This window comes from Hemiscyllium ocellatum, chromosome 49 (assembly GCF_020745735.1).
Source record: "Hemiscyllium ocellatum isolate sHemOce1 chromosome 49, sHemOce1.pat.X.cur, whole genome shotgun sequence".
Lineage (NCBI taxonomy): Eukaryota > Metazoa > Chordata > Chondrichthyes > Orectolobiformes > Hemiscylliidae > Hemiscyllium > Hemiscyllium ocellatum.
In genome coordinates, this window is record NC_083449.1 from 4423770 (window position 1) to 4443412 (window position 19643).

At 42.8% G+C, this 19643-nt stretch overlaps 3 protein-coding genes and 1 long non-coding RNA gene across 5 annotated transcripts in view; all 4 read right to left on the reverse strand.

The window, feature by feature from the left end:
• The window catches only part of LOC132837100 (histone H4), a 1051674-nt gene that overhangs the window by 90789 nt on the left and 941242 nt on the right, over positions 1 to 19643 (reverse strand). The window lies entirely within an intron of this gene.
• Positions 2646 to 3036, reverse strand: LOC132837160 (late histone H2A.L3-like). Its single transcript, XM_060856868.1, has one exon. It carries the CDS (start codon positions 3033 to 3035, stop codon positions 2646 to 2648), a length of 390 nt encoding a protein of 129 aa, XP_060712851.1. The 5' UTR covers position 3036.
• On the reverse strand, positions 4109 to 4564 carry LOC132837287 (late histone H2B.L4-like). The gene has a single exon (XM_060856961.1). It carries the CDS (start codon positions 4562 to 4564, stop codon positions 4109 to 4111), a length of 456 nt encoding a protein of 151 aa, XP_060712944.1.
• Positions 8287 to 16777, reverse strand: LOC132837263 (uncharacterized). 2 transcript variants are annotated; one of them, XR_009647484.1, is made up of 4 exons: positions 16656 to 16777; positions 15846 to 15927; positions 11360 to 11441; positions 8287 to 8714 (listed from the first exon to the last, which is right to left on the reverse strand). It is a non-coding gene; the product is annotated as an uncharacterized LOC132837263 (long non-coding RNA). The 2 variants fall into 2 exon arrangements; XR_009647483.1 differs by lacking the exon at positions 8287 to 8714 and having other exon boundaries at positions 9095 to 11441.

A 19643-nucleotide genomic window follows, 5' to 3' on the forward strand; every position in this document is an offset into this window, starting at 1 on the left:
TCAGATATGACAGGCTGCCACAGAGTAGAGCCACCTTGTCTAGTGAAGACGTTGGACACTAAAATTTAATGTTGACTACTCCAGCTATTCTCCATTGTGTATACACACTGATTTTAGGTATTAAAAAAGATTTTTGAAAGGAACAGTTATGACACAGGGAGGTTGCCCATACTCACTTGACCCTGCTCAGTCTTCCTGTGTTGTGTTACTGAACAGTTTAAATGTTTGCTGTAAAGTGGACAGCCAGTTAGCAGAGTGGGACAAGGGAGCGTTCTCAGTTCTTGTTTCCTGAAGTGAATAGGAAAGATCTTATTTTCTGTAATTGTTTGTATCTGTAGGATTCTCAGACAAGTAAAACTGCAACACATTGTCACAAAAACAAGTCTGTGTTGTTCTTAAAAGTCAAGGTGGGAAAAGCAATGGACTTTTGCAACTCTGATTATGCGGAACCTAACTAGGAGTGATATCAAGGTCAGGCCTTCAAAGTGTCATACAGTTGTCCAGCACAGAAACAGGTCCTTTGGTCCAAGCTGTTAGTGCTGACCAGAGATCCTAATCTGACCAAGTCCCATTGGCCAGCATTTGGTCTGACTCCCTCTGAACCCTTCCTCTTCATGTACCTATCCAGTTGTCTACAAAAGATTGCAATTGTACCCACCACCTCCACTTCCTCTGGTAGCTCATTCCATACAAGCACCACCCTCTGCAATGATAAAGTAACCCCACAAGTGCTTTTTAAATCTTTTCCATCTCACCTTAAACCTTTGCCCTCTATTATTGGACTCCCCAGCATTAGAAAGAAGACCTTGCATATTCACCCTCGCAATGTCACTCATGATTTTATTAACCTCAATAAGGTCATACCTCAGCCTCAGACAGTCCAGGGGAAAAAAACAACAGCCTATTTGGACTCTCCCCATAACTCAAATCCTCTAGTCCTGGCAATGAAATATACTGATGGGAGTAGTGCATGTGATACAGTTTACATGGACAACAATAAGGACTTGAAGGAGCATAATCCCTGAACAGAGAAGAAAGACTCAGGAAGCAGGCAGGATTCAGGCAAGTGGTAGGTGTTTCTTCAAGCAGAAACCGATTAATGCAGGGAGAGGGCCTAAGGATCTTCCCCTGAGACTGGCCTCGGAGGAGAGATGCATGGCACACTCTGATTTTACATTAAAAAAAACAGTAATTATTGTACACTTTCTGTGAACAATCACATACAATGTGATTAATATATTCCTCCCTCTTACTTTGTATACGCTATCATATGAGACACCTCATCAATGTTGGGCATCCATTGGACAGCTCCAGGTTCACATGATCTCAAGGTGATTAGCAGATACTGTCATCGCTCGGCCTTGGGATCTTTCGATGTCTCCTATTTGTTCACATTCCAGAGTTACTTGCGATACCCCTTCGGGTTTCTGTCAGTCTAGCTTATCTTGAGGGACATCCTGAATGCTGTTATTCATTGTATTTAATTTTAATCAAATTCTATTGCTCTTCTTACGTGCCCCATGGTCCTTATTATATATGAAGAAAAAACAGAAAACAGTTAATATTGTATTACTTGCTAATAATTTGTAATTTTGATTTCTCTTAAAGTTAGTTAAAATGTGTAAAGTCATACAGTTATGAAACGGAGTAGTATAAGATAACTTTAGCTGTTGCCCCCTCAGTTGTTTTAGGGGATTAATGGGCTGTATCGAACATCTGGTGCCTGTTCATTTAATGGTACAATTCCCTTTCATTTAATGTGGCTGGAGTTACTCGTTTCTCAGACCTTAGGTCTGCTGGTCAGAACTGTTTCGAATGGAAACAGGCTGGGTCCTTATTACTGTCCTCTGAGTGGGTTGTTCAATGGTATCATTATGCCTCACTGTGTGTGAACAGGCTGATGTGCTTAGTTTCTGCTATTGTCTCTCACGTCCTGCTGTTTAATTCCACTTATCGGTCAATTTGTGTTAACAGATATGGGCCACTCTATTCTGGCAGGTACAGGCCACCCCGATAGCCTTTGACAAAGTCCCATATAAAAGGCTGGTCTAAGATTGGCTCTTGGACTCTTAAGCAAACTTGATCTGAAATTACCTTGCAGACAGGATGCAAAGTGTGATGGTGATGGGTTGTGTTTGTGATTGAAAGCCTGTGACCAGAGGTGCCCCACAGGGATCAGTGCTAGGACACTTGCTGTTCATTATGTACATTAACGACTTGGATGTGAATGTGGGCGGTGAAATGAACCGAGCAGAGAATGAATAGAAGAGGGAAACGCTGCAGAGACAGTGGGAGGATTCAGCTCTTAATGTTGCTTCAAAGGAAACGTGAAGCCAAACCTGATCGGGAACATCCGTGACACTGTTCTAGACTCATTGATCAAACATAAAGATCTTCCAGACAGTGACAGTGCAATGAGGAATAATGTAGTTCCAGACACACTTGCAATTTTCCTCTGCTGCCACCGACAGTAACAATAGCCAATAAAAAGGAGATAGAAATGTAGCAATGTTAGGTATAACGGTCAGGGTTCTACACATTAAAAGGAAAGTAATTCAACTCGACAGAGAGTTCAGTTCCCTTCACAGATGCTGTGAGTGGCTCTGAAAAGAGCCTTTGGGTTGTCAGATTCAAGATTAGTCTCTTCACTTTTTAGCAGATCCAGCAGCGGAAGTTTTCTTGGGCAGCAGCACGGCCTGGATATTAGGCAGCACCCCGCCCTGAGCGATGGTCACCCCTCCCAGCAGCTTGTTGAGCTCCTCGTCGTTGCGCACGGCCAGCTGCAGGTGCCTGGGGATGATGCGGGTCTTCTTGTTGTCCCGGGCCGCGTTGCCGGCCAGCTCCAGGATTTCAGCCGTCAGATACTCCAGCACCGCAGCCAGATAGACCGGCGCTCCGGCACCCACACGCTCAGCATAGTTGCCCTTTCTCAGGAGCCTGTGAACACGGCCCACCGGGAACTGCAGGCCAGCCCGGGACGACCGAGACTTCGCCTTGGCGCGACCTTTCCCACTACCTTTTCCTCTACCAGACATCTTCACAAACACTGTCACAGAGAATGCTACACTCCGCCCACATTGCGGCCTCTTATACCTTCGGGAGGAATGGTGGGGCGGCTGTTTCTGATTGGTCCCATTGTTCAGCCCCGCCTAATGTTGTTTCAATTCCCAATCAGATATCTGCCTCATTCCCCAATCCGGAGAGGGCCCGGGGAGGAGGGCAGAAAGTACCGGCGCCAAATCATCAACCGCTTTCTTTACAATTTGAAAAGCCCGCCAAATTCCAAACAAAGCAGTATGTTTTACCTGAAAAATGAAGTACAAAAAAACTGAGGAAGTTGAAAAAATATTAATACACATGCTATTTACTTTTAGTTGACAAATGTGTACTTCGCACGGTCTTACTCTCCCTCATTTGCCGATCTGTAACTGTCCATTTCTGATCTTGAGAGTGGGTTAGTTTCTAAACCTAAAGAAGATGAAACTTAACAGGTCAAACACCGCAGTCTGCAACCTGTCTTTCCTTTTCACATTTCAATCCCACCCCGATATGCTGATAACGCAGCACACAGCATTCCTCCGGCTCAGCATCGAGGGCGAACACGTTTTTTTTCAGGCGACGTTTTAAAGCTGACCTCCCTTATCGATCTCGATCAGATTCAGCAAAAGCTCCACGTTTCTGTCCGGTAGCTGTGTTGGTGTTCTCGTGGTGCGCTTTGGAAGTTCTCACCGACAGCATCAATTGTTATTTTGCAGAGCGAGAAGTCGGCTCAAACCCGCGCATTGGAAATGTAAAGTAAATCAGAAGGTAAAATGCATCAATGTGGGGGTGAAAGACGTGGGCATTTGTCTGCCAGGGGTAAACAAGACTAAAAACGACTCACTGGCGCCTGATCTGCTCTCGTCCACCCCACTCCCGAATAATTTGCAAAAAAGCACTTATTAACTCAGAAACATATAGCGCGAGAACTTAAATTGCTCTATCAATAACCACAAACTAAAACAAACAACTTTTAAAGAAATGGTTCAGCCGTCTCAGGGATGTTGTGGGTGGCTCTTATAAGAGCCTTTGGGTTGTGGACGTGTGTATTTCAGTGCAGTGCGCTCCTTCACTTGGAGCTGGTGTACTTGGTCACTGCCTTTGTGCCCTCCGACACGGCGTGCTTGGCCAGCTCCCCGGGCAGCAGCAGCCGCACGGCGGTCTGGATCTCCCGGGAGCTGATGGTGCTGCGCTTGTTGTAATGGGCAAGGCGGGAAGCCTCCCCCGCGATGCGCTGGAAAATATCGTTGACGAACGAGTTCATGATGCTCATGGCCTTGGAGGAGATGCCGGTGTCGGGGTGAACCTGCTTCATCACTTTGTAGATGTAGATGGAGTAACTTTCTCTCCTTGACCTCTTCCTCTTCCTGCTGCCCTTTGCTGGCGCCTTCTTAATGATTTTCTTCGCCCCCTTCTTGGAGGTTTGCTGGGCTTTCTTCTCATCAGCCATAACGCCGCTCGCTTTTAGAAACAGAATAAGGGAAAACAGGCGCTGAGCTCCCTCTTTATAGACTGACGGCGTCATCAATGCTAATAAGGGATGGGGAAAGCCTTGCTTCTGATTGGGTAGTTTACAAAGAGTCATTGCGAAACATTAAGTCTCTCTGATTGGTTAGTGTGAGATTCAATGTGGATCTGCAACGAAATGTGAAGTGGATGGTGATTCTGTTCCTGTCAGTCTGACTGAGGGAGATTTGTTTTGCGCCTGCGATACAGAATGTCACTGTGGTATTGGCTCGGTTTCCTTTTGCTCGTTGTTATGCTGATGTGTTTCTAGCTCCGCATGTCTTTTCTGTTCCTCTGTATAGGATGGAATTAACACAGAACTTTTCACTGTGTGAAAAAAAGCTCTCATCCATTCGAAATTGCAATTACATTTGCTGTCAAGTTACACATACTACTGGAACCTGACTGAATGTTTTCTCCACTTGGGGTTGATCCAACTCATTCCCAATTGCACGGAGTTGGAGAAACTATAAGAAAAAGTTTATATGGAATACTTTTGTTGAGTCATATATTGATGAATATATCTGAGACCTTGACTGATAACTGTCAGCCCAGAAACGTATCGATAACTGGGTGCTTTGAAAGTACCTGCAGTGTAACTGAACCACGATGCTGCACTTTTCAATTAGGCGTCTTGCAGTTTCATGCAGGGATTTATAACATTTCTCCGTCTTACGCGAATGCCTGTTAACCAGCAACTGTCAGCATGCTAAACATATATGTGTCACTTTAACTTTATATCTGTCATGTCCTAATTTAAACATTTTGCATTAAGTCAACATCTGTCCAATGAGGCTCTGGTCCTCCATCTAATAGTCAGTGTTATTTCAAGACCGGTTTTGTTCTGTAACCATCAAACATTGATGTGAGCGGTAAAACGTTACACTATTTGCCAGCCACTGAGAAATATGCCTCCAATCTGTGCCCCCAGGAGAAAGTGGGAACTGCAGATGCTGGGGATCAGAGGCTAATGCCCAAAACGTTGAGATGAAGGGCTTATGCTTAAAACAACGATTCTCCTGCTCCTCGGATGCTGCCTGACATGCTGCGCTTTTTCAGGACTACACTCTCGACTCCAATCTGTGCCCGTCTGTTTCTGAGATGTATTTTTGTAAACTCTACTTCACAATCTTAACATGTCAGTATGTTACTGGACTGTAACTCAAACCTTCCAAAGTGTACCTTGTTGCTTTACTCTGTCGGTGTGAATTTTGAAAGTACCAGGTACCACTTTGGACAGACTCAGGTAGGACTCACTACCCTCCACTCCCATGCCCTATGAATATCAGCTTCTGCAAATTGAACTTGGGTTTGTATTTATAACTGCAGCATTTTGATAAAGGATAATGTACATTGTTACTGACAATATCTGCAACTTCACTGCGGATGTTACATTGTTTATGCCAGTTTCTAGCTCATCAATAGTTGTATTATATCCTAACAATTTATTGCTTTGCAACTGACTCAGTATTTCATTCTATAAATGCCAGTTGATTCTTTCTAATCTTGCATTTATTTACTCAGTAACAGTCAATTACTGGCATGACAGAGAGCAAATATCTCAACATCTCAAAGTTTCTGATGAAATGGGTGGTTTTTTTTCACTCCATCCTTGATACATCAGGGTAACTTATAACTGAATCGATCAGTGTGTGATCTGTGAGCACACACACATCTGTAAGTTAAAGATAAAGTGTATAGTGAATGATGCTGCAGATACAGTGTCTATGCTGTAGTTATTAATTTCTTTCAATCTTCTGTCACTTTAAATACCTCAAAGCAGAAGACCATAAGAAGCTTGAGAATTCTGTGACATTTCTATCTGCATGTGTGTACTCTGTCCTGAGAAGAGATCACAAAGACTTTAGTTATGGTCTTCATCTCATTTTGATGTTTAGTGCCCATAACCAAAGACTCCCTGATGTATCAAAAAAGATATATGGCTACATTAGCATAAATTAAGCTCATAATTCAACCCTAACAGCTTTCTGTGGAACAGAATAAGGGGACAATGTTCTGCATTGCATTCTTAGACAGAAGACTTCCTGTTCAAAACTGTGTCCCTTACTCGGGATTCTCTCATGAGCAGTGACATACCCCCAGCATCATCTCTGTCAACTCCCTTCAGATCATTTTCATTTTGCTCTAAAAATTCTTCAAAACTCCAATGAGAATATACCCAACCATTTTATACGTATAATGAGAGCCTATCAATCTGCATCTCTGAGCTTCTGCTATTTGAATATGAGAGTACAGGTATCACCCTTTCCCAGTAAGATTCTGCTATGTGCATACCTATGTGAATTTCTCACCCTATACCTGTTGGTTTCTACTGTGTGAATACGACAGTTTCTAATCTGCAAATGGTATAGTTTAATTAATCGTCCACGTCAGTTTCTGAATTGTTAAAATGTGAACATAGTTATCAATGTCAACCTGTCATCTTTTGCGAAGTGAACATGTGGGGGCCCATATTGAAATGTACCTGTTGCTTTCAGCGACAGAAATGCAGGAGTTTAGTTATCATTCTTTTCCTGTCAGTTTCTTCGAAGTGAATGTATTGATGTAGTTATCCATCTGTACTGATAATGGGCTTTTAAACAAAACGTCGATTCTCCTGCTCCTTGGATGCTTTCTGGCCTGTACCTTTCCAGTACCACATTCCTGACTCTAATCTCCAGCATCTGCAATCCTCAGCTTTGCCTATCCATTTGTACCTGTCAGTTTCTGATCTGTGAATATGGAAGTGTCGTTATTGAGCTGTCCATCAGTTTCTTTAATTTGAATATGACTGTCTAGTCATCTATTTCTCCCTGTCAGTTTCTGTGATGTGATGACAGTCCAATTATTTATCTGCCCTTGTCAGTTTCTGCTGTGTGAATATGAGAGTGGCATTATCAGTCTCTACCTGTCAGCTTTTGCTATGTCAATGTGATTTCAGTTATCAATCTGCCTCATTAGGTTCTAGGTGAATGTAAAAATGTAGTTATCAATATATACCTGTGAGATTCTGCTCTGGGAATGTGGGTGTGTTATCAAAATGTATCGGTCAGTTTCTGCAATGTGAATGTTTGAGTGCAGATTTCAATCTGTATCTGACAGTTTCTGCAATCATCAGTCTATCCCTGACATATAGTTGAAGCTGAATGGATGAGTGCATCTGTACCTGAAAGTATCTGTACCTGTCAGTTTGTGTTCTGTGAATAAGTGAGTGTACTTACACATTTGTCTCTGTTAAACATGACACTTGCAGAAACTGCAGGAGCTCTATTTACTTCAAATCTCTGTTGCTCAACATGAATAAGATTTTATCTATTGCCATCCATGTCAGAGTGGCATGGTGGCACAGTGGTGCCAGGGACACATTCAATTCCAGCCTTGGTTCATTATCTGTGTGCAGCTTGTACGTTCTGCCAGTGTCTGCATGAGTTTCCTCTGCGTGCTCTAGTTTCTTTGCATTGTCCAAACATGTGCAGGTTTGCTGGAATAGCCATGGTAAATTGTCCTGTAGTCTTCAAGGATGTGCAGTGTCCGTGGGTTGACTGTGGTAAACGTGGAGTTATGGGGATAGGGTGGGGTCTACGTCTATGTGGGATCACATTTGGAGAGTTGTTGCAGGGGACTGGGCCAAATTACCTCTTTCTGCACTGGAGAAATTCTATGTATTGTAAATGTAAGTGAGACTTTTTCCATCATTAATCAGTCTCAACAGTGTAAAGCAGTTTGGATAATTTCCACAACTTTTATTCAAGGGCACAGTTTTTGATTAAGTTATATTCTGCATCTATATTTGAATTTATTGTTCACATGTTTATAAACAGACCACTTTATGAGAGCTTTCTCACTCTGTGCCCAATCACCTCTGGGTATCGGTCTGAATGTGTACCTCTTCATGTCAATATTTGATTTCCCTTTGGGCAGGTATGATGTTTTGGAAAGTGTAGGGGGGTGATGGCTGTTCATGCTACATTCCCCTGAGAATCCAAGTTTCTGGTACTGAGACTGGCTCGAATGCAACGATGGGTACATCGGCTTCCAAGAGATCAATTGTGGATTCTGCAGTCCGAGGTACAGACAGACGTTTCTGTGGCCAGCAGCGATAAAGCAGAATGGTGTGTAGTTTCCCTGGTGACAGGATCAAGGATGTCTCAGAGAGGGTGCAGAATGTTCTAATGGAGGAAGAGGGGACACAAGAGGTCATTGTCCACATTGGAACCAACAACATAGGAAGGGAAAAGGTTGTGATTCTGAAGGGAGATTACAGAGAGTTAGGCAGAAATTTAAAAAGGAATTTACAAGCTAGTGAGAGCAGGAATAGGAGGATAGAACAGATGAATGCATGGCAGAGGAACTGGTGCTTGGGGAAGGATTCATATTTTTGGATCATTGGAATCTCTTTTGGGGTAGAAGTGACCTTTACAAGAAGGACGGATTGCACCTAAATTGGAAGGGGACTAATATACTGGCAGGGAAATTTCTTCGATCTGCTCAGGACAATTTAAACTAGTAAGATAGGGCGGGGGAGGGGGGGGGGGGGGGGGGGGGAACCACGGACATAGTGAGGAAAGAGATCAGTCTGAGACTGGTACAGTTAAGAACAGAAGTGAGACAAACTATCAGGGCAAGCAGGGACAAGGTAGGACGAATAAACTAAACTGCATTTACTTCAAGGCAAGGGAAGTAAATGCAGGGAAAGCAGATGAACTTAGGGCATAGTTAGGAACATAGGACTGGGATATCATAGCAATTACAGAAACATGGCTCAGGGATGGGCAGGATTGGCAGCTTGATGTTACAGGATACAAATGCTACAGGAAGGACATAAAGGGAGGCAAGAGAGGAGGGGGTGTGGCATTTTGAGAAGGGATAACATTACAGCTGTGCTCAGAGAGGATATTCCTCGAAATACATCCAGGGAAGTTATTTGGGTGGAACTGAGAAATAAGAAAGGGATAATCACCTTATTGGGATTGTATTATAGACCTCCGAATAGTCAGAGGGAAATTGAGGATCAAACTTGTAAGGAGATCTCAGCTATAACCACGGTAGCGTGGCCGAGTGGTCTAAGGTGCTGGATTTAGGCTCCAGGCATTTTAATTTCAGTAAAGCGTTCGACAAGGTTCACCATGGGAGGCTGATTAGCAAGGTTATATCTCATGGAATACATTTGAATACAGAACTGGCTCAAACATAGAAGACAGAGGGTGGTGGTGGAGGGTTGTTTTTCAGACTGAAGGCCTGTGACCAGTGGAATGCCACAAGGATCGGTGCTGGGCCCTCTACCTTTTGTCATTTACATAAATGATTTGGATGCGAGCATAAGAGGTACAGTTAGTAAGTTTGCAGATGACACTAAAATTGGAGGTGTAGTGGACAGCGAAGAGGATTACCTCAGATTACAATAGGATCTGGACCAGATGGGCCAATGGGCTGAGAAGTGGCAGATGGAGTTTAATTCAGATAAATGGGAGGTGCTGCATTTTGGGAAAGAAAATCTTAGCAGGACTTATACACTTAATGGTAAGGTCCTACGGAGTGTTGCTGAACAAAGAGACCTTGGAGTGCAGGTTCATAGCTCCTCGAAAGTAGAGTTGCAGGTAGATAGGATAGTGAAGAAGGTGTTTAGTATGTTTTCCGTTATTGGTCAGAGTATTGAGAACAGGAGTTAGGAGTCATGTTGCGCTGGACAGGACATTGGTTCGGCCACTATTGGAATATTGCGTGCAATTCTGGTCTCCTTCCTATCGGAAAGATGTTGTGAAACTTGAAAGGGTTCAGAAAAGATTTACAAGGATGTTGCCAAGGTTGGAGGATCTGAGCTATAAGATAGGCTGAACAGGCTGGGTTGGGATATCTGGTTGGAATGGACGGGTTGGACGGAAGGGTTTGTTTCCATGCTGTATATCTCTATGACTCTATCTGTAAGAATAATAGGGTGGTTATGGTAGGGGATTTTAACTTTTCAAACATAGACCGGGACTGACATAGTGTTCAGGGTTTAGATGGAGAGCAATTTGTTGAGTGCGTACACAACAATTTTCTGATTCATTATGTGGATGTACCTACTAGAGAAGTTGCAAAACCTGACCTACTCTTGAGAAACAAGGCAGGACAGGTGACTGAGGTGTCAGTGGGTGAGCACTTTGGGCCAGCGACCATAATTCTATTAGATTTAAAATAGTGATGGAAAAGGGGAGACCAGATCTAAAAGTTGAAATTCTAAATTGGAGAAAGGGCAATTTTGATGGTATTAGGCTCCTAACAGTCCATGCCGAACAGATATCCCAACCCAATCTACTCCTGCTGCCAGCACCTGGCCTATGCTGTACATCTCTATGACTCTGAGACATAAGGGGCAGTTTTATTTTTAAACAAAGAGATGGTAGCAGTGGGACACACTGCCTGGGGTGGAGATGGAGGAAGATACAACAAGGGTATTGAAAGGACTTTTAGGTAAGCAAATGAATATGTAAAGACTAGAGGATTATGGACCAAGCCAGGGAGAAGGGATTAATTGCATTTTGACGGCATGTTCGGCACAACATGGTGGGCCGAAGGACCCATTCCTGTCCGTACTGTTCGATGTTCATATTTTGATGCAGTGTATATTTTGGATGAGAATTCATTCAAGTTGATTGAAACTGGGTTGGATGCATTTAGCATATCGATTAAAAAATATAAACTTCAGTTTCCTTGGTGGTGTTTGACTCTTGGTTTGAACATATCTCTCTGGGAATGGAGCTGAATGTGAACCTGACTCAATCCACTCTGTGACTGGAAAGGATTGTTCTTCACTCTGATAGCAGTAACATACCGGCTGTTTGTTCGAAGCAACTGGTCACACTTGGCTCTGTACCGAGGGAATATTACATTGTCTTGGTCCTTTGAGTACTTGCCTGGAGGAAGACAGAAGGGATACCTCCTGTGATTGGCAACATCAACGTAACATTCAGTTCCTCATCATTAAAGTTTTTTTAAATTAAAGCCAGCAATGTCAACCGAACCATGGGTCTGATTCTACTCTGGCCCTGAGCTGTTCCTTGTTAATTTTTTCTTAAAATTCTAAGCCCAAAGGAATGAGATCCAGAAATGAAACAACACCCATACAGCTCCATAAATGGGACCTACCTGATGCAAGTGGGTATGTGGATATGTGAGTTTAGTTATTGATCTATGTCTGTCAGTTTCTGCTTGGAGAATGTGAGAGGGTCGTTATAAAACTGTAACATTCATTATATGGTCAATATATTTACATATTCACACTGCAAAGTCTGGCAGGGTCCAATTGATAACTATAGAATCATAAAAATAATACAGCACAGAGGGGGCTATTTAGCCGTCTTGTCCATGCCAACCCAAAGACCCCCAAAGGCCCTTTATCATCCCATCTTCTTGCCGCAGCCCGTAGCCTTGCAGTTAACGGAACTGGGGGTGCAGTTCCAGAGATTTTTGTTTAAAAGAGTTTAGGGTCTCTGGCTGCAGCACCAAAATCAGGCAGCAAATTCCAGATACCCACCACTCTATGCATAAAACAAATTCCTCACATATCATGTAATCCTACACTACTTCATTTGAATCAATAATCCCTGGTGTTTGAACTCTCTGCCAAAGGAAACAGGTTCGTCCTGTGTACTCTAATCTCTCAATCTCACTATTTCGTGAAAAATCACACAACACTAGGTTATAGGTATATTTGGAAGCACAAGCTTTCAGAGTGCACACAATACTCCAGTTGTAGCCTCATCAGTGCCTTATATGGATTCATTGTTATATCCCTACTTTTCAATTCCATCCCTCTGCCTATGAAGGAGAGCATTCCACGTGCCTCCTTCACAACCCCATCTACCCAGAGTGACCCATGCACTTGCACACTCACCCTGCCCCTCAGTATATTCCCATTTATTGTCTATTCCCATTTACTGTTTGACTTCCCATAATGCATTCCCTCACACTTCTCAGAGCTGAACTCCATTTGCCATTTTCCTGCCCACTCCACCAAACCATCTATAATACTTTTGGAGATGACAGCTATCTTCTACACTATCCACTAAATAGCCAACTTTTGTGTCATCTGCAAATTTCACAAATCTGCCCATCACATTCAAGTCCAAATCCTTAATGTATAAAACAAACAGCAGAGGTCCCAACACTGAGCTACACAGAGCACCACTTGAAACAGCTTTCCATTCACAAGAGCCGCCATCAACCATTACCATTTGTTTCCTGTTACTCAGCCAACTTTGCATCCAATTCAACACATTACCCTGTATTCCACAGCTTTTACTTTTTGAACCAGTCTGCTGTGATGCTGCTGCTCCTTTAACAAGCCTATAAAAGACACAGGCTCTGAAAAGTCTGACTTGATGGGTTTTAGGGACATTTTAATTATAGCTAATAGATAATACCTCAGGCAAAAGGCTTCCACATTTTTAAAAAGAACACTTGTACAATGAAAGGGGAGTGGTCCAGTTTTCCCAGCTCAGCTTTTCTCTGGTTTGATTTGGTCTTTAGCTGTCTGGCCATTGACTGAAAGCAGTCAGGCAGTTGAAAAAGTTGCTGAACCCAAAGAAGCCGGTCCATGCTGGCACTCTCTCTCTCTCTCTGACATCTCTCCTGTAAGACCCTGTGTTTGATTTTATCTTTTTTGTGCAAGGGGTGTTTGTGGGGAGTATTGCAAGTATTGGGAACAGCATCATTAAGTTGGTATAATCTGTAGGGTTTTTGGATAGGTTAAGTTATTTAGTATTCTGTTCTCTTTTAAGGCATAGGAGCATTTGTTTGTGTTTCATTTGATAATCTTGTAAATCAATTCTGTTTGGTTTGACCAGCTACATCACTCCTGGAACATCCACGTTACACCTGCTTAAAACAACTAGCAAAGTTAGGGTCCGGGCTACTTGAAATGTTTTGAGGGGGTCTGGCCTGGTCCATACCAGTTAGGGGGCTCTTTGCAGGATTTATTCTGTTGTTCTGATTTGGGATTAAGGTTGTTGGACTTGAAGGCAGCGAATGGTAGGTGTTAGTGTCTTTTGTTCCAGGTTTTGAATTCAGTTGGTTTAAACTGTGCTTCAGAGAGCAACAGCTCTTTCAGTCAACCAGAGTTTTCTGCAGGTGGAAGAAGTGATTTTAGGCCTTTTACAAAAGGTGGTTAAGGGTAAGCTGCTGGAAATAGCAGACAATCTGGGATTGAGGCTGTGTCCTTCCATGAGGAAAGGAGAGATAATTACAGCAGTAGCTCAGCATTTACGTTTGTTGGAAACACCATCAGAATCTTCAGAGATGGCTAACATTCAATGAAAAATGCAGCAACTTGAGTTAGAGGCACAAGACAAGGAAAGGGCAACAGAAATGATTTTTTTCTGAACTATGATTAAATGCAGAAGAGAGAACGAGAGAGAGAGAGAAAAGGAGAGAAAGGAAAGGAAGAAGGAGAGGGAGTTTGAACATTGGAAATTGGCATTTGGACAGGAATTCAAAAATTCACTTCCTGAAGTAGTGAAAACTCATGTGAAAGAGCAGAGAGTTAAAACGGCAAGACTCGCAGCTGAAATGGCTGATGCTTATGAGTTGATCAAAGTTTGACTTCTAAAACCAATTTCAATCCATGAGAGATAGAAGTTGAGGATAAGAGAAATCCTCACATGGAAAGGAAATGATAGATCTCAGTGAAGGTCATAAGGATGACTTATCACAAGTTAAAAAGGAAATCCTTGAAGGGGAAAGGGAAGTTAAAAAGCTCTGGTGTTTTCCCTGCAATAAAGTAGGCCACATGAAATCGTGTTGGTGGGTTAGGAAAAACACTGGGAAGCCAGATGTAGGAAACAGGAGAAGCCAATGAATTTTGTTAGAGTGGTAACAGAAAGCACAACGGAGATTTGAAAGCTGCACCAGAATGTACGAGCTGGACGGAGTTGCCAGATCTTCTTAAACCATCCATCTCTGAAGGTAACGTTTACTCGCATTGGCTAGGAGGATCAGGTAAAGTGGTTACAATATTAAGAGATACAAAGATCCTCTCAATCTGTGATGCTGAAAGATGAGGTGATACATACCTCTGAAGGACTATTGCTCGAAAATGTACTAGTAACGGGAATTCATGATGAGACAAGAAACACTGAATTGTGAGAAGTGAGGTTATAGTGTCCAGTGCAGTGACGAGTGGAGACGTTGTGGTAGGGGTAGTGGACAAACTCTCAGCTCCGGGAATACAATTTGTCCTTGCTAATGATATTGTTGATTCACCGGTAGGAGTGCTGCTGTTGAAAAGCCAGTGAAAACTCAGGCAACTGAATTATTGCTGGACATATAACCTGGGCATTTTCCAGACTGTGTGGTGACAAAGTCATCAGTTGAAACAGGAGAGATCAAAGAGTACATATAAGAAAGTTGAAATGAAATTGGCAGAGACTCTGGTTGATCAGATGGTTGAGACAAACCGGGAAGAGATTGATGACAAAGCAGACATCTTTAGCTGAGATAAATTAACCAAGTTACAGCAGAAAGATGAAAATTTAAAGGAATTGTACCAAAAGGCCAACACAGAAAAATAATCTGAATATATCCCTGCATAATATTATATTAATAATGATGTATTAATGAGGAAATGGAGACCATCACACATTCAGGCTGATGAGAAATGAACAGAACTGTATGGAGTTGTATTGCCAGTGGGTTATGGAAAGGAGGTGTTGTGAGTAGCACATGAGCTACCTCTAGGTCATCATTTAGGAGCGAGAAAAACTCAGACTTTTGCAGAGGCTGTTTGGAAATCACATTATTTAATTGTCGTCTCTGTCTGTGATGACTATTCAGTAAGAGATTAATGCTACCCTTCTCAGTCACAGATAAACTCCATGTAAATGTGCTTCACTTGGGTTGGAGGATTTGAGTTAGCAGTAGAGGCTGAATAGGCTGGAGCTGCTTTCCCTGGAGAGGCACCTTTATAGAGTTTCATAAAATCATGAGCAGCATGGATAAGTGGTGGAGGCTGGACCGAAGGGTCTCTTTCCGTGCTGTACATCTCTATGACTCGATGGTTGTAAATAATAACACTTATTGGAAATGGGGTGATGTCCACTGAGAATGGATAGAGAGAAACTGTTGATGAGCACAGTTTCCCTCCATCTCTGTACTTAGCAGCTACCTCACAGATGGTTGTTGAAACTATTTGTTTATCAACATTGTAGAAAATGTTCTTATTAAATGCAGATTTTAATGCTGTTCCTGAGTGTCTATTTTGGATGAGGATTCAGTTTATCTATCTTTAAAACTGAATCTTCAAATGTCAACGGGCTACATACCTGCTGTTTGCTCGAGGCAGTTGGTCCGACTTCCCTTTGAACCGAGGAAGTATTACAGTGTCTTAGTCCCTCAGGTATCTGTCTGGGGGAAGATAGAGAGACACCATCTGTTAATCATCGTGAAGCGAGTCAGGTAATATTGATCAATGCTGAAAATGTGTTGCTGGAAAAGCGCAGCAGGTCAGGCAGCATCCAAGGAATTGGAGATTCGACGTTTCGGACATAAGCCCTTCTTAAGGAATGTCACATTCATCGCATATTCGTTAGGATAAGCCAGCAACTCAAACAGAACCACGGATCGGATTCCATTGTTGCACTGAGCTGCTCTTTGTGTGGAGATTGCATTTATTTCTCATATGATTCGATACCAATTGAATGAGATGGAGAAACTGAGCAACTGCACAGCTCCATGAGTAGGACTACTCACCACCAGAATGCTAACAGTTCAAAATCCAATTCCCAATACACTACCTGTTGGAGAGAGAAAAAACGGTGCTATACCTTATTTTTCCCCAAGACACACTCCTTTTACAGGAGTATCCCATTCCTACAGTCGGTCTGCGATTCCGGTATTGACTGCACAAACTCAACAAACAATCGGAAACAATGAAATCTCAACAGAGTTCAGAGGATTGTAAACTCCAGGAATGTCCCACAGCAGCTTCTTCCCGCTCTGCCTCCCTCAGCAGGCCCACACACAGCCCGAGAAAGGCCTCTCTCTTCCCCCCAGCCCGCTCACTCCAAGTTCCGGGACCAGTTCCTGCTCCGCTCAGCCTCTTACAAACAGCCCCCGGTTCTCCCTGAACTCACCCCGAATCAATCCCGGTCCCGGAGCCCCCTTTGTGTCCCAGGCTCCCATCCCGATCTGCTGCTGGAAGGAGCCTGCTGTTCCCTCGCTTCCCTGGGCGCTGATGTCTCCATTGCGGTCTGTTTCAAACAAACCTCTTGCACTCACTGAGTAAATGCTCCTCAATGGCAGCGCTGGGGGAGGGTCTCACGCATGCGCTCCTCTACTCAGGAACAGTCAGCTTTGGGGAGAAAAAGGTTCCGTCCCAGATACAGTTGGGGCTGGAGGCGGAGCTGGATGATCAAAGACATTACCCTGCTCTGTCTGTCACTTAGTTTCCTCTGAATGCTGAATTAACACAGAATTTATCACTGTGTGAAAAAAAAACTCATCCATTTGAAATTGTGATTACATTTGTCAACAAGTTACACAATCTGCTGGAACCTGACCGTGAGTGTTCTCTACGCTTGGGGTGGATTGAACTCATTCTCAATCGCCCAGAGTTAAAGAGAAATGGAAAGAAAACGTTTCTGTGCCATACTTTTCTTGAGTCAAGAGTTGAGTCACATCTCGAGTGTGGAATTAATATATTTCTGAGAACTTGATTGTTAACCATGGGCCCAGAGACTTATCAATAACTGCTTAGGCATCGTGCAGCTCCATGTAGGGATTTATAGCATTTCTCAGTGTTATGCGAATGCCTGTTAACCAGCAACTGTTAGCATGCAATATATGTGTCAATTTAACTCTGCACCTGTCGCGTCCTTATTTACACATTTTGGATTAACTCAACATCTGTCCATTCAGACTCTGCTCCTCCGTGTAATAGTCAAATAGTGTTATTTCAAGAGAGGTTTTATTCTGTACTATCAAGCACAGATGTAAGCTGTAATATGTTACACTATTTGCCAGCCACTTAGTAATATTCCTGCAATCTGTGCCCCAAGGAGAGGTGAGTTCTGCAGATGCTGAGGATCAGAGGGCTTATGCCTGAAACGTTGAGATGAAGGGCTTTTGCCCAATACATTGATTCTCCTGTTCGTTGGATGCTGCCGGACCTGCTGTGCTTTTCCATCACCACATTCTCTAACACCAATCTGCGCCGTCTGTTTCTGGGATGTAAAGCATTTTTGTAAATCCGTTTTCAGTCTTTACATGTCAGTATGTTGTTACTGGACTGTAACTCAAACCTGTATAAGTGTAACTTGTTTTACTCTCTAAGGTATTCATCCTGTCATCCATTGACATAAGAATGTGTTTCATGTATACCTACAGCTTTGAACGTACTGGATTCTACTTTGGACAGACTCAGGTAGGATTCACTGCCCTCCACTCCCACACCCTATGAATATCAGCTTCTGCACACAGACAGTCACCCAAGGCTGGAATCGAACCTGGGACCCTGTTGCCGTGAGGCAGCAGGGCTAATCACTGAGACACTGTGCTGCGATCTCCAGTGAGAATATGCCCAACCATTTTATACTTACAATGAGAGCCTATGTATCAATCTGCAACTCGCAGATTCTGCCACGTGAATATGTGAGCACAGTTGTCGCTCTCTCCCTGTCAGTTTCTGTGATGTGCATACTTGAGTGAAGTTATCTGCCTGTACCTGTTGGTTTCTGCTATGTGAATATGACAGTTTTTGCTCTGTGAATGTGATTGTTTAATTATCAATCTGTCCATGTCTGTTTCAGCATTGTTAAAATTTGAACATTGTTATCAATATCTCGGTTGGGGGTCTACATCTGGGCGAGATCCGCTTTGGAGAGTTGTTGCAGGGGGAGGGCCAAATGACCTCTATCTGCACTAGAGAAATTCTATGTAAAAGAAAATGGGAGATTTTATACCATTGTCAGTCTCTGACAGTATAGAGTAGTTTGGACCATTTCCACAACTTCTATTCTATGGGAGGGTTTATGATTGTAAATTATATTCTGAATATGTATTTTGAACATGTGAATTATTGTTCACATGTTTATAACAAGACCATTTTATGAGAGCTTTTTCATTCTGTGTCCAATAATCTCTGGGTATCTGTCTGAATGTGTAACTTTTCATGTCAATATTTCGTTTCCCTTTGGACCACTTGAAAACAAAGCATTTATTCAGTCATTTTGTAAGAGATGTGTTCTGTTTTCACTTTGTGGAAATGAATTAAATTGCAATATTTGTTTCACTCTAACACTTGGCGTGCTATCCAATTCCTCCAGTTTGGACAAACAGAATCGATACATGAATTACATACAGTCAGAGAGTCAGACAGCAAGCTTCAACCATGGTAAGATAATTGGAGGAATAATTAATCTGAAAGTTCATTTACTTCTTTCCCTACTTATCTGGAATGCATTGTGACCATGCAATAGTGGGGGTTGGGTTGGGGTGGTGGGGTTCATTATTTCTGAACAAACAAGTGGAGATAACTTTGTGACTAATATGACGCCATGCACTTAAGTTTGATTAGAAGTTCACTTGTACACTGGGACTGACATATTTCACTCTTACCCTGTCCTGTTTAACTTCATTAATTAAATGCTAGCTCTCCCAACCATGCGATCCTTGTAGCCATGATTTTTCTACTTTTGCCTGTGGACCTACTAACCCGACAGTATTTCTCTGCTTTGCAAGTTATTCTATACCCAATGTGAATTGGCACTATCTCATTCTTTGTCGAGTCCAGAAATCAGTTTCCTTCACACCCTTCATTACATGAATAAGGACAATAACTGGCGCAGTCAGAAACTATTTGCTCTGCTCTTCCATTCACTTGTATGGCTTGTGTACCTGGGAATTAGTATCTATCAGTCAGTCTGTGCTATTCAATGGGATTGGTCCTTCAAACCTCTGCTCAGATGTGACAGGCTGCCAGAGTAGAGCCACCTTGTCTGATGAAGACCTTGGACACTAAAATTTAATGTTGACTCCTCCAGCTATTCTCCATTGTGTATACACACTGATTTTAGGTATTAAAAAAGATTTTTGAAAGGAACAGTTATGACACAGGGAGGTTG